The following is a 12,437-nucleotide window of genomic DNA, read 5'->3' on the forward strand; positions in this document are numbered from 1 at the left end:
TGAACTCAATATGCTCAAATATGCTTTTCTCTCTTTAAACAGGCAGACAAGCAGACAGCACGGGCACTGCTCCAGTGAACAAGTCCACCTCAATGGGCAGCTTCTACCATCTGCCTCCGTACCTGAAGCTGTATGATGTGCTTAAAGCCACTCATGCCAACTATAAAGTTAGTCTGCCTTTATTAAACACACTTTTTTTTGTAACATTATTTATCTGCAGTTCTTCTTATTGTTACTCAACTCTGTTTAAAATGTACTAAATGCTTTATGTATTGCATTATTTTTCTTGGCGATCCATTTAAATTAAGGTGCTTTCTTACTTTGTGGATTTAAGGTCACACTGGACCTTCACAACAGCAATGAAAAGTTTGGTGGCTTCCTGCGTTCAGCCCTTGATGTTCTATGTCAGCTGCTGGAGCTGGCCACTCTGCACGACATTGGCAAAGTATGACTGTGCTGTTTTATTAGAGTAATTAAAGTGTTGCTTTTTTATGTGATTACGTTTCTTAAAAGTGGTTCTAAGTTAAACAGCTATCAAATATAATGTTGGTATCATTCAGAATCATACATTAAGAAATCAAACGTTCACACTTTATCTTTCTCTCTCAGTGTGTGGAGGAAATCCTGGGCTACCTTAAGTCCTGTTTTTCACGGGAACCCACACTGTCCACAGTGTGTGTCCAACAGGTTTGTCACAACAGTGCATTAGCACTAAAAATATTTATTTAACCAGTGGTTTTAATGAACATGGATTCATGTTAAATGTTGAAATTTGAATTGTGCTTAGTTGTGGTGTGTGCTGCTCCTTTCCCATTAGCTGCTGAAGACCCTATTTGGGACCAACCTGGCCTCCCAATATGATGGAACCAGCTCCCATCAGTGTCGGTCTCAGGGTAAGGCCCTACGCCTGGGTTCCTCCAGCCTGAGACCAGGTCTCTACCACTACTGCTTCATGGCACCTTACACACACTTTACACAGGCTCTCGCAGATGCCAGTTTAAGGAACATGGTGCAAGCTGAACAAGAGCAAGATGCTTCAGGGTAAGTAAATGGGCATATACTTTAGATATTATGCATGCAAGAAAATATATTTTTATTAAATATGTTTTACAATAATGCCTTGAGTCTTAAACACACAGTATCAAAGTTTAGTTTTAGGTTAAAACTCCTGTTTTGTAATAAGCATGGACTCAACCTTTTTTTTGCAGGTGGTTTGATGTAATGCAGAAAGTGTCCAATCAGCTGAGGTCAAGTATTACCAATGTAACACGCCATCGAGGAGACAAGGTAAAGTAGCCTCTTGAGTGTAAAATTGATTAAGACTTACATTTACAATCATTAAGCTACTGCTATTTTTTTTTAATGTGAAATACATCTTTATTTTATTTGATGAGATTTATCTATAATATGAAAGCCATGTTTATATGCTAAAAATGTTATTAATAATATATATAGTGGACTTAATTCACATCTTCTATATGTTTTAGAATGCTATCCACAACCACATCCGTCTGTTCGAGCCTCTGGTGATTAAAGCACTGAAGCAGTACACCACCAGCACCTCTGTGGCCCTTCAGAGGCAAGTGCTGGACCTGCTCGCCCAGCTGGTTCAGCTCCGAGTCAACTACTGCTTGCTTGATTCAGACCAGGTGAGCGACACAGCTTTTCACACATAGTGAACTTCGCTGTTAGGACTGTTTCTGAACAGTAACAAATACATTCTAATTATTAATGTGCTTTCAGTTTATAAGTATCTTTTGAAAGCAATGGGTTAATGTGCTCTAAATTATGTGTTTCAGGTCTTCATTGGCTTTGTGCTGAAACAGTTTGAGTACATTGAGGTGGGGCAGTTCAGGTGAGTTATCATAACTGATCGAATACACATTACACAAAAGGAAATGTTGGAATTTTTCATCAACTGGGAATTTACAGTGACCATATGTGTTGTACTGTGACAATTTAAAACTGCTAGTAGTTAAAAAGTGGCTTTTATCCAGCACATCCATTGCCTACTATTTTAGACAGTGCCAGTATAACGTTCTTATCTCTTTTTTTCTCTCAATACAGGGATTCCAAGGCAATCATTCCCAATATTTTCTTCTTCCTGGTTCTGTTGTCGTACGAGCGGTATCACTCCAAACAGATCATCAGCATTCCAAAGATTATTCAGCTCTGTGACGGCATCATGGCTAGTGGCAGAAAAGCAGTTACCCATGGTATGTAACACAAACTCAAACAACCAAGTTTCCTTGTCACATTCCAGCTCTTACAAGGGTATCTTATAATGTGCAACTCATGAACACGTAAATCAGTTAGGTTGTTAGTTTATTAAACGTTATTACTAAAAAAGAATAATAATATACAGTGTAAGAATATTAATATTTGTTGAAGTCCTCATAAGGATTATTTATAACCTGTTTATATTTATATAAATTTTATATTTATATTTATTTTTATTTATATATATTTATATTTTATTTATATTTATTTTATATTTATATATTTATTTATAACCTCCCCCCCCCCCCCCCTCCCCTCAGCAATACCTGCACTACAGCCTATCGTGCATGATCTTTTTGTGCTTCGGGGCTCCAATAAGGCTGATGCAGGCAAAGAGCTGGAGACCCAGAAAGAGGTGGTGGTGTCTATGCTCCTGCGACTTATACAGCATCACCAGGTACAGCAAAATGTGCCCATCTATGTTTGCACACTATGTTTGCACTAAGTACTACACTAACACTACCTATTGCTGGTTAGCTGGATTGGTATACTGAAGTAAATCTTATTTCTTGTATAATTTGCATGTGTGTAGGTCTTGGAGATGTTTATCCTGGTGCTGCAGCAGTGTCACAAAGAGAATGAAGATAAATGGAAGAGGCTTTCACGACAGATTGCTGATATCATTTTGCCCATGATTGGGAAACAGCAGGTGAGAAAAAATAATGTTTTCTGAATGTTCTAGTCTGAATGCAAGACGCAGAGCATGCATAATTTTCCAAATAGTGTAAACCTGGAATGTAGCTTGCCCGTTAATAGAAGACATTAGGTATCTTTATATTAGGTAGTTCTACCCTCTCTGTTGCCTGAATAGCTGAGAAAACTTTATGAAATACCCCGCACTAATTTTGTGCACTAATGTTTGTAAAAATTTCAGATGCACCTGGATTCCCCTGAAGCATTGGGAGTACTGAACACACTGTTTGAGACTGTAGCTCCATCTTCCCTGAGACCAGTGGACATGCTGCTGAAGAGCATGTTTGTCACGCCTTCTACAATGGTAAGAATGATACTTCATGTTTGACTTGTTTTAAACGTTCGAGATCTGACTCTTTTAATGCTGTTCTGCTTTTGCTGTAGGCATCTGTTGGCACAGTTCAGCTGTGGGTCTCTGGGATTCTGGCGATTCTTCGCGTGCTGATTTCACAGTCTACAGAGGACATCATTCTGTCCCGTGTTCAGGAGCTCTCTCTGTCTCCATACCTTCTGTCCTGCTCCACCATCCGCCAACTTCACAGTGATGATCCCACAACCTCTCCTGCCCCTCCCAGTGCTGCGTTAGAGACTAGTGGAGAACCACAGTGCTTCCCACCAGAAGAGACATTTGCCAGGTAAGTGCTGCCACCGTTTTAAGAAAATTGTTCTTAACAGTTTATCACTTTCTGTTGTCTCTTTATCCGTTTCTCTTTCAGGTTCCTCTTGCAGTTGGTTGGAGTGTTGTTGGATGATATCTCTAGTAAGCAGGTGAAAGTTGATATGACTGAACAGCAGCACACTTTCTACTGCCAGCAGTTAGGCACTCTCCTCATGTGTCTCATCCACATCTTCAAATCAGGTAATCTTAGACACACAGGAACTAAGATGTTAATACTACACTCTAATAAGATGCTCTGTGTTTATTTAAGAATAGATCATTGGATTATGGCTTAAGGCTGGTTTATACTCCTGCATTGAGTCAACGCATTGACTACAGTGTATTCCTACACACCAGAGTTTTCTACATAGAGGGGCGTGTTTATTCTTATGCATTTAGCCGTCTGTGACTCTGCAACACATCTCAGATTAAACAATTATTACTTATTAAATTATCATTAAACTATACTTATTCTGCCTGGCCTGCAGGAATGTTCCGCCGCATCACGGCTGCAGGCAGCCGTCTGCTGAAGGCGGAGGGGGGTGAGGGGAATAGTTTCTACCCTCTGGAGGGGCTTAACGGCCTGGTGCTGCAGCTCATTACCACACACCCCTCCCTGGTGCTGCTCTGGTGCCAGGTGTTACTCATAATCAACTACACGAACTACACATGGTGGTCTGAAGTGCACCAAACACCCAGGTATGCTGCTTGTTTATGCTTTTTAGTCTTTCAAAAAGAGCTCCTTTTATTAATCTTATTATATTTTTGATTCATTAAGATAAGATTCATTGAATGCCACAAACACAGTATATTCAATAATAAATATACTTTGTCTTTCCTCTGCAATATCTTGTGGGATTGGGTGAATTGTCTTTGTCTCTAAAGTGTCTGTAAATTGCCCTAAAATAAATTGCCTTAATTACCCATTAAGACCCATTTATTTTCTCTCTCCCTCTATTTTTTTCGAGGAGGCACAGCCTGTCTAGCACCAAGCTGCTTAGTCCTCACTCATCTGGAGAGGGAGAGATGGAGAGGCCGGAGGGGAAGCTGGCCATGTGCAACAGAGAGATTGTTCGCAGAGGAGCACTCATCCTTTTCTGTGACTATGTGGTAAGACTTGTTTGTACAAGAGTACAAAAGTGCATATTATTTTAGGAAGGCTTCAGTCTAATGGTGACTTATTTGTTGGTTTTCACTGGACGCTGAAGTCTTTCCAGTTGTGACTTACTCTTTGTTCTGTTTTGTGACTGTTAACTTGTACTTGTCTCTTCCTCTTTCTCTCTCTTAACTTTTTTCAGTGTCAGAACCTTCATGATTCAGAGCATCTGACCTGGTTGACAGTGAATCATGTGAGAGATCTGATCAGTCTGTCCCATGAGCCGCCGGTGCAAGACTTCATTAGTGCAGTGCACCGCAACTCTGCGGCCAGCGGGCTTTTCATCCAGGCCATCCAGTCCCGCTGTGACAATCTCACGACAGTATGTGACACACTTATCCATTCACAAACACAGCAGACAGTTGCTTCTTCATTTAGGCTATCAAACACCACTGTGACACCATGTCTTGTGTGCTTTTTAACTAGTTGTGAAAGAAAATATTGATATAGTTTTGCAATACTGTATCAAAACATTTGTATTGATTTTTATTAAATAGTTTACTTGTAAAGATTGGTAAGAGACAGTTAATCATTTTATGTTTTGTTTCAATCTCTGATGGTAGCTAGCAAATTTACTAAGGTTTTATAGATAAGATGGTGTGTATTTTATACTGTGACATATTTTCAGTGGTTAAAGGATACTGACAATCTGAACATTTCTTTAGTGTGTATATTTAATGCTGTTTAGTTTTTTATTACTATTACTAAATCACTGTATAAATCCCCCATCTGAGAAACAATAAATACTCTGCATTAGACAACAAATACAAAATCTGCCTGTTATATACAAATGTGCATACACACAGTTGCACAGTGACCTATGCAGTAATTGTCTGTATGTTACACAAATGTTTCTTCAACTTTCTCTGTGTTTATCTGTAGCCGGTGATGCTGAAGAAGACTCTTCAGTGTCTGGAGGGGATTCACTTGAGTCAGTCTGGAGCGCTCCTAATGCTTTACGTGGACAAGTTGCTGAACACACCCTTCCGTGTGCTGGCTCGCATGGTGGACACGCTAGCTTGTAGGCGTGTGGAGATGCTGCTCGCTGAGACTTTACAGGTTAGAAGCACTCGCATACAGATGTTCCAAAGAATTTTGCATTATAGATTGCATTCATTTTGACTGTGTATGCATAGTACACGCACATTTATGCTTTATAACTCTTAAGTAGCAGGTTTGAGTAGTACTAAAATGTCTATAATAGATGTGTTTATATGTCTACCGTGCCAAAAGCAATGCCTTCTAACTTTTCCAGTTATTGCTATGCTTTTGAGTTGTACAGCTCAACATATACTGTTTAAAGCTGGATTTTTTTGTCTTTTTTAATCCAATTGTCCTTATTTAAATGCAAACATTGTTGTAAGTTTGTGAGCAACTTATTTGTGAGATTTGATTATGTATGAAAACAATTTTCTTTCTCTTCATCCTGTACAGAATAGTATAGCTCAGCTTCCAGTGGAGGAGCTGGACAGGATCCAAGAGTACCTCCAGACGAGTGGCCTAGCTCAGAGGTAGTGTTTCTAAGAGCTGGTGTCTAGTTTCCTGCTTCAGACTGCCAGCTCTGGACATCTGTACTCATGTAATGTTGTCCTTCTTCCCTCCTCAGGCATCAGAGGTTCTACTCCCTGCTGGACAGGTTCCGAATCACTGTTGCTGAAGAAACCACAAGCCCCTCTCCTCCCATTACCTCACACCCACTGGATGGGGACCCACCCCCACCCCCTGAGAGTGTTGTAGCCAGTAAGGTGAGGTTATAGGACAAGCTCTGTTATGTCAGAATAACGTTTTGATGTATAAAAGTGCTAGCAAAGAAACTCATTCTTTATTTAGAGTTTTTTATTTAAATAAGATATATGATGCTGCCATTGTTGTTGTTATTTGCAAATATGACACTTTCTCTGTCCCTCACTGGATTTAGTACTACATGCACAATAGTAAGGACAATAAAATCGGATCCATTCCAGAGCTGGACAATATGATTTTAGATCAGAATCATGATTAAATGAACATTTTAGCCCAGTTATCTTTTTATTTATTATGTTTATTAATTTTTTTTTGTTATTTCTCTTTGTGGCAAACTGAACAGGGCAGAGTCACATGATTACACACATTGTAGTATGTTTTTAAAAGTAGAGTATATGAAGAAAAAAAAAAAAAAAAATATATATATATATATATATATGTATGTGTGTATATATATATATATATATATATGTATGTATATATGTATATATATATACATATATATATATATATATATATATATATGTATATATATATATATATATATGTATATATATGTATGTATGTATATATGTATATGTGTGTGTGTGTGTTCATATACTCATCACCTCCTTCAGATATTACGAAAACCAATACATATATATATATATATATATATATATATATATATATATATATATATATATATATATATATATATTATTATTATTATTATTATTTTTTTTTTTTTTTTTTTTTTTTTTTTTTTTTTTTCGTAATATCTTCGGTCATGTCACAGTACTTCTCAGTATATTTGAAGTTATTATTCTAAAGTTATTATTGATTCTTACAATGTATTTTTATATGTCTGTGTCACAGGAGTGGTACGCTGCTCTGGTGAAATCCCAGTGTTGTTTGAGAGGTGAAGGAGCTCTATATGAGACCACAGACCTGCTAACCAAACTACCCCAGGCTGACCTAAATGCCATCATGTCCTGCAAGGTATTTAGCATGCACACTTTTGTCCTCAAAACAAAATAAATAAAACTCTTGTGCTAGACTTAGCAAATATATTAATAATGATCATGCATACTTCTGATGTCTGTCTCTGTATCTTCCTTTCTGTTTCCTCTCAGGACTTTAACCCGTGTCTGTTGGCTCCATGTTTGAGTGTTGGCCTGCAGAGACTGCGCAGAGATCAAGGGGCAGTTCTTTTTGAGACCTCCCTCCATGTGATCTTTGAAGAGTTGACTAGCATCACAGCTCTCCTCCCCTCCCCTCATCAGCCTCTTCTACACTCCTCCCAACCCAGTATAGACTCCTCCTACTGGAATGCACTCAGCAGTGTATATGGTAAGTTTAAGCAAGACTGTATGAACAAACAAGATATTATTTTATGTGATTTAGGAGCCAATTTTATGATAAAGGGTTTTCTCATTAAAGTTAACCTTTGTATTACATTGTTTTCACTTTAAACAGTCTTATTTTAAGACTTTAGGGCATTATGGTGCGTACACTGTGGAGGCTAATGCAGCATCATAATTACATCTTCATTAACATGTTTGTTAAAAGGAAACAATAACGGTTCTGATAAATGGTTCTGAGTGTGTCACAAAAGCTCAGACAGCTTTAAATATTTTTGATGTTAACATGCATCCACCTATAGAAAGTGAATGTGCGGTTCAGTCCAGAAACAGCTACAATTTACCATGCATACACAGCAGCCTCTCCATTCTTGCATTGTGTAGTGTGTAGCCACCTATAATTATGCTTCATCTAGCTCAACATCTTGCACCAGAGTGAGTAATTACTACACGGTACAATGTTCTATTTTGTTTCTGTCACAATAATCTTGTACATTCACATTGTCAAAAAAGTTAAAACAACAAAAATAAACATAATACATTTTTGCATGATGCTGACAATATGTAGCAGTATATACCTGTAGAACTATTTGTATAATAAAGCTGGTGTGTTCTATTTTTGTGTTACAGGAGAGCCTGGGTTTTATCAGACAGTGCTGAGTGTGTGTGCAGCATTGAGTCAGTACCTGCTGGCTCTGCCAAAACTGCCCACTGCTCTGCAGATTCCTCCTGCTGCAGAGCACCTCATCACCTCCTTCAGCACCATCGCCATAGAGGTCAGTCATATTATACTTATACTTTTAAATTGTGCTTATTGAACTGACATTAGAATTGTATTCATTGTTGCTAATTTAGGTAGGGCTGGCAGTATAGACATGTTACATTTATAATATTGTCTCTAAAATATTGTTGCTGCATTAGCTGCACAAGTAGTGTTGTTGGTCTTGCGTTTATATATCACAATATCATCTTTTTTAAAATTTACAATAAATTATTGAATAAAATATATACAGCTCTGGAAAAAAATAAGAGACTTCAGTTACTGAATCAGTTTCTCTGATTTTGCTATTCATAATTATATGTTTGAGTAAAATAAACATTGTTGTTTTGTTCTATAAACTACAGACAACGTTTCTCCCAAATTCCAAAAAATATTGTCATTTAGAGCATTTATTTGCAGAAAATAAGAAATGGCTAAAATAACAAAAAAGATGCAGAGCTTTCAGACCTCAGTTAATGCAAAGAAGTTTTAAGAGTTTAGAAATCAATATTTGGTGGAATAACCCTGGTTTTTAATTCAGTTTTCATGCATATTGGCATGTTCTCCTCCACCAGTCTTACACGCTGTTTTTGGATAACTTTATGCCGCTCCTAGTGCAAAAATTCAAGCAGTTCAGCTTGATTTGATGGCTTGTGATCATCCATCTTCCACTTAATTATATTCCAGAAGTTTTCAATTTGGTAAAATCAAAGAAACTCATTATTTTTAAGTGGTCTCTTATTATTATTTTTTTTAAACCTTGATATTTGCTTATTTAGGAATATTTTATTCTCTTCAGTAACACAGATGTTGTGAGGTATTGGAGAGAACTGGCTTGTAATATATAAAATATTGCAGAATCATAGTATTGTGATATTGTTACCATTGGTTAATGTTTTATCATAAGATGCCCTGTCACTCTTCTCGTATTAGATTGTCGCATTGTCCTTATTTGGCGATGCCATTGTCATTTTTAAAATCTGAAGTATAAAATAATGCCGTTCTATTATCCAACCCTATTGAAAATAAATGTGTGCAGTGTGCTTGTTTCCATTCTCTGAATGACTATTTTCTTTATTTTATCTCTTCATCTGTGTTCATAGCTTGTGGCATGGCGTTTGCTGCAGGACCGGCTACCTCTCAGTGTGGATGTGCAGATCAGTCTGTCCTGCCTCTGTCTGGCCCTACAGCAGCCCGCAGTCTGGACACACTTTGCCTCTCGTGCCTACCTCACTCACACCTGCTCCATTATCCACTGCATCCAGCTGCTCATTTACTCAGGTGTGTGTTTGTGCGAAGGAGGGTGGACAACAACCAACAACAAATTTATGGTTTACCTGCCGACTTTAGTTTGTTTTAATATGTTTAATATGTTTGTGTCTCTGTGTGTCATGCAGTCGCTGTTGGTCCTGGTGACCAACTTGTGAAGCCAGAGAAGAAATCACACTCAGACTCTGAGGAGGACCAGGTGGACTCCGCACCAGACAGTAAGCTTTGAATACAGTTAAATGTTAAATTAAAGTGCCAAAAGATCAGATATAAAACACCCTTTTTTTCTCCAGATAAACACTGATATGAGCTAAATTTAATATATTATGTTTTATTGTTTTTGTTTCAGATGTGTGTGAGCAGCAGTGTTGTGAGATCATGGCTGAGCTGGTGGAAAGCCTGCAGAGTGTTCTTTCTCTTGGTCACCATAGAAACAGCAATATCCCAGCATTCCTCACTCCAACCCTTCGTAATGTCATAATCAGCCTGGCCAGACTCCCTCTGGTCAACAGCTATACACGTATCCCACCACTGGTGAGTGCTGTTGTGCTTGTGTGCCTGTAATCCTGATAAAGAAGTAAAACAGGCTGTTGATTCGTCCATTAACAGCACATCTCTCAAAAATGAACCCTAGTGCCTCTTCTGGCAGGTTGCAGTATAATGTATAGCTCTTCCCATACCCATTTCAATGGATTCAATACTAAAACAAACACTTTTTTTCATCTTTTTGTAAACTTTCTTTCCATCCCCAGTGTCAAATTCCAACAGTTAGACTGCTTACAGAATGTTTACACACTGGGCTGGGTCTGGTTTTCTCAGCATGGTTAACTAACAGAACAGTTTGGTGAGAGGACCTATTTGCATTGGGATTCCCTGATTTGCTAGCTGAGACATCATGTTACTAATGTGTGATCAGTCCAGTAGCAATGCTGGACAAAACCTGTCGCCAGTATGCTAGTGCTGTGGTAGCGATTTTAGATTAAGCTGGTACCAATGTTGGATGAGGCCTGTGGTTAATTGGTTGGTTAATATGGTCTGCTCACTCTTTGTGCGCAATCATGCGGGAATATGAGACTGAACACACAGTAACCATTTGGTCCTTAGCAAATCCAGGTAACCACCAGTGAAGTGGTTACAGAGTTATTACAGTTGTACCGGTTACATAATTACACCTGTGTATTAATGTCAGTTCTAATTACATAAACAAGCAGGCGCTACAGATCCCTGCGAACAAAAACAACTGGACACAAAAATAGCTTCTTTCCCATGACGATCACGCTTCTGAACTGTTGAGTTATCCCCATTTTGGCTATTTTCATTTACACTATTATTGTTTCAGTGTACTTACTCTATGTTTGCTTTGCCATGTGATATGTCTTGGATATTCTTGTTATTATTTTGTGTATTATAATGATTGTCTGTTTGCTCAATGTATAAAGAGTCAACACCTAACAAAGTCAAATACCTTGTGTTTGTTAAGTATGCTTGGCCAATAAAACTGAAACTTGAAGAGCTATTCATATTAGGGACACTTATTATAATGTGGGACCCATTTCCCTTCCAGAAATCAGTTTTAATAGGTTACTCCGCTGTATCACAAAAAGCTTTGGTTAAACTTGGAAAGGGAAGTGATTAAGTAATTAGCAGCCTTGGCTCTCAGCTGGACCTTCATTGCTCGCTTTCTGTCTATTATATTTAGTGGCATACGTGATGTACACTTTTACTGTTGATATATCACACTTACAGTAATGAGATACTGCTCTACACTAGTCTCATGTGTGCAGGCTGTGGTTGCCAGTTTGACAATGTATTGGAGAATTTTGGCTTCATTTTTATAAAACATAACGGATAGTAGTGGAATCACAGCGTCCATGCTTTCTTCAGTCATATTTTATTTTATATTTGTCTCTGTGCCAGGTCTGGAAGTTGGGCTGGTCCCCCAGACGTGGTGGGGAGTTTGGGACATCACTACCTGAGATTCCTGTTGAGTTCCTCCAGGAGAAAGATGTCTTCAGAGAATTCCTCTACCGCATCAACACGTTAGGTATGAGACAGAAAAAGGATGTAGCTTATAATGTATTGTCTTGTCTAGAATGTGTGTCTTATCAGAAGCTTCATGTGTGTGTGTTTTGATGTACTGCAGGTTGGAGCAGTAGGACCCAGTTTGAGGAGACGTGGGCCACTCTATTGGGGGTGCTGGTCACCCAGCCAATAACTATGGACCAAGAGGAGGAGACCCAGCAAGAGGTAATGGCAGTCTTGCAGTGGATTCTGTTGCTGTGCTCTTATACTGGGGTCCTCCATGGTATTTAAAAAGTCTTAAAATGTTTTGGGTCCCACAATGACTTAAAAATGGCTAGATTTCCATCCAATGTCTTAAATGTAATTTAGTCATGTCTTAAATGTTTACTATCATTTTATTTATTCATTCCTGAGAAGCAAAGTCTAATCGGAAGTTAATTCTGTGTCTGGGGGCTACTGGTGATATGTGATGATGAAACTACAAATCCCATGATAACCTGCCTCTGGAGTTAA

The 12,437-nt window shown here is 38.3% G+C and overlaps 1 protein-coding gene across 6 annotated transcripts in view; it reads left to right on the forward strand.

Moving 5' to 3' along the window:
- The window catches only part of htt (huntingtin), a 44,037-nt gene that overhangs the window by 19,386 nt on the left and 12,214 nt on the right, over window positions 1-12,437 (forward strand). For 5 of the 6 annotated variants that reach the window (XM_015604698.3, XM_015604706.3, XM_007229495.4 and 2 more), the window contains 27 exons: window positions 43-167; window positions 335-445; window positions 610-687; window positions 818-1,041; window positions 1,209-1,287; window positions 1,488-1,649; window positions 1,800-1,855; window positions 2,068-2,216; window positions 2,541-2,677; window positions 2,813-2,929; window positions 3,155-3,277; window positions 3,358-3,608; window positions 3,690-3,832; window positions 4,120-4,330; window positions 4,600-4,741; window positions 4,930-5,109; window positions 5,670-5,846; window positions 6,222-6,298; window positions 6,394-6,532; window positions 7,389-7,511; window positions 7,646-7,862; window positions 8,504-8,649; window positions 9,737-9,914; window positions 10,031-10,120; window positions 10,252-10,436; window positions 11,820-11,946; window positions 12,046-12,149. In XM_015604698.3, coding sequence (XP_015460184.3) covers window positions 43-167; window positions 335-445; window positions 610-687; window positions 818-1,041; window positions 1,209-1,287; window positions 1,488-1,649; window positions 1,800-1,855; window positions 2,068-2,216; window positions 2,541-2,677; window positions 2,813-2,929; window positions 3,155-3,277; window positions 3,358-3,608; window positions 3,690-3,832; window positions 4,120-4,330; window positions 4,600-4,741; window positions 4,930-5,109; window positions 5,670-5,846; window positions 6,222-6,298; window positions 6,394-6,532; window positions 7,389-7,511; window positions 7,646-7,862; window positions 8,504-8,649; window positions 9,737-9,914; window positions 10,031-10,120; window positions 10,252-10,436; window positions 11,820-11,946; window positions 12,046-12,149 — 3,851 coding nt within the window. The remainder of the gene's footprint in view (window positions 1-42; window positions 168-334; window positions 446-609; window positions 688-817; window positions 1,042-1,208; window positions 1,288-1,487; window positions 1,650-1,799; window positions 1,856-2,067; window positions 2,217-2,540; window positions 2,678-2,812; window positions 2,930-3,154; window positions 3,278-3,357; window positions 3,609-3,689; window positions 3,833-4,119; window positions 4,331-4,599; window positions 4,742-4,929; window positions 5,110-5,669; window positions 5,847-6,221; window positions 6,299-6,393; window positions 6,533-7,388; window positions 7,512-7,645; window positions 7,863-8,503; window positions 8,650-9,736; window positions 9,915-10,030; window positions 10,121-10,251; window positions 10,437-11,819; window positions 11,947-12,045; window positions 12,150-12,437) is intronic. The other variant, XM_015604700.3, reaches the window with a different exon arrangement.

The sequence above is a fragment of the Astyanax mexicanus genome, chromosome 7 (genome assembly GCF_023375975.1).
Source record: "Astyanax mexicanus isolate ESR-SI-001 chromosome 7, AstMex3_surface, whole genome shotgun sequence".
NCBI lineage: Eukaryota > Metazoa > Chordata > Actinopteri > Characiformes > Acestrorhamphidae > Astyanax > Astyanax mexicanus.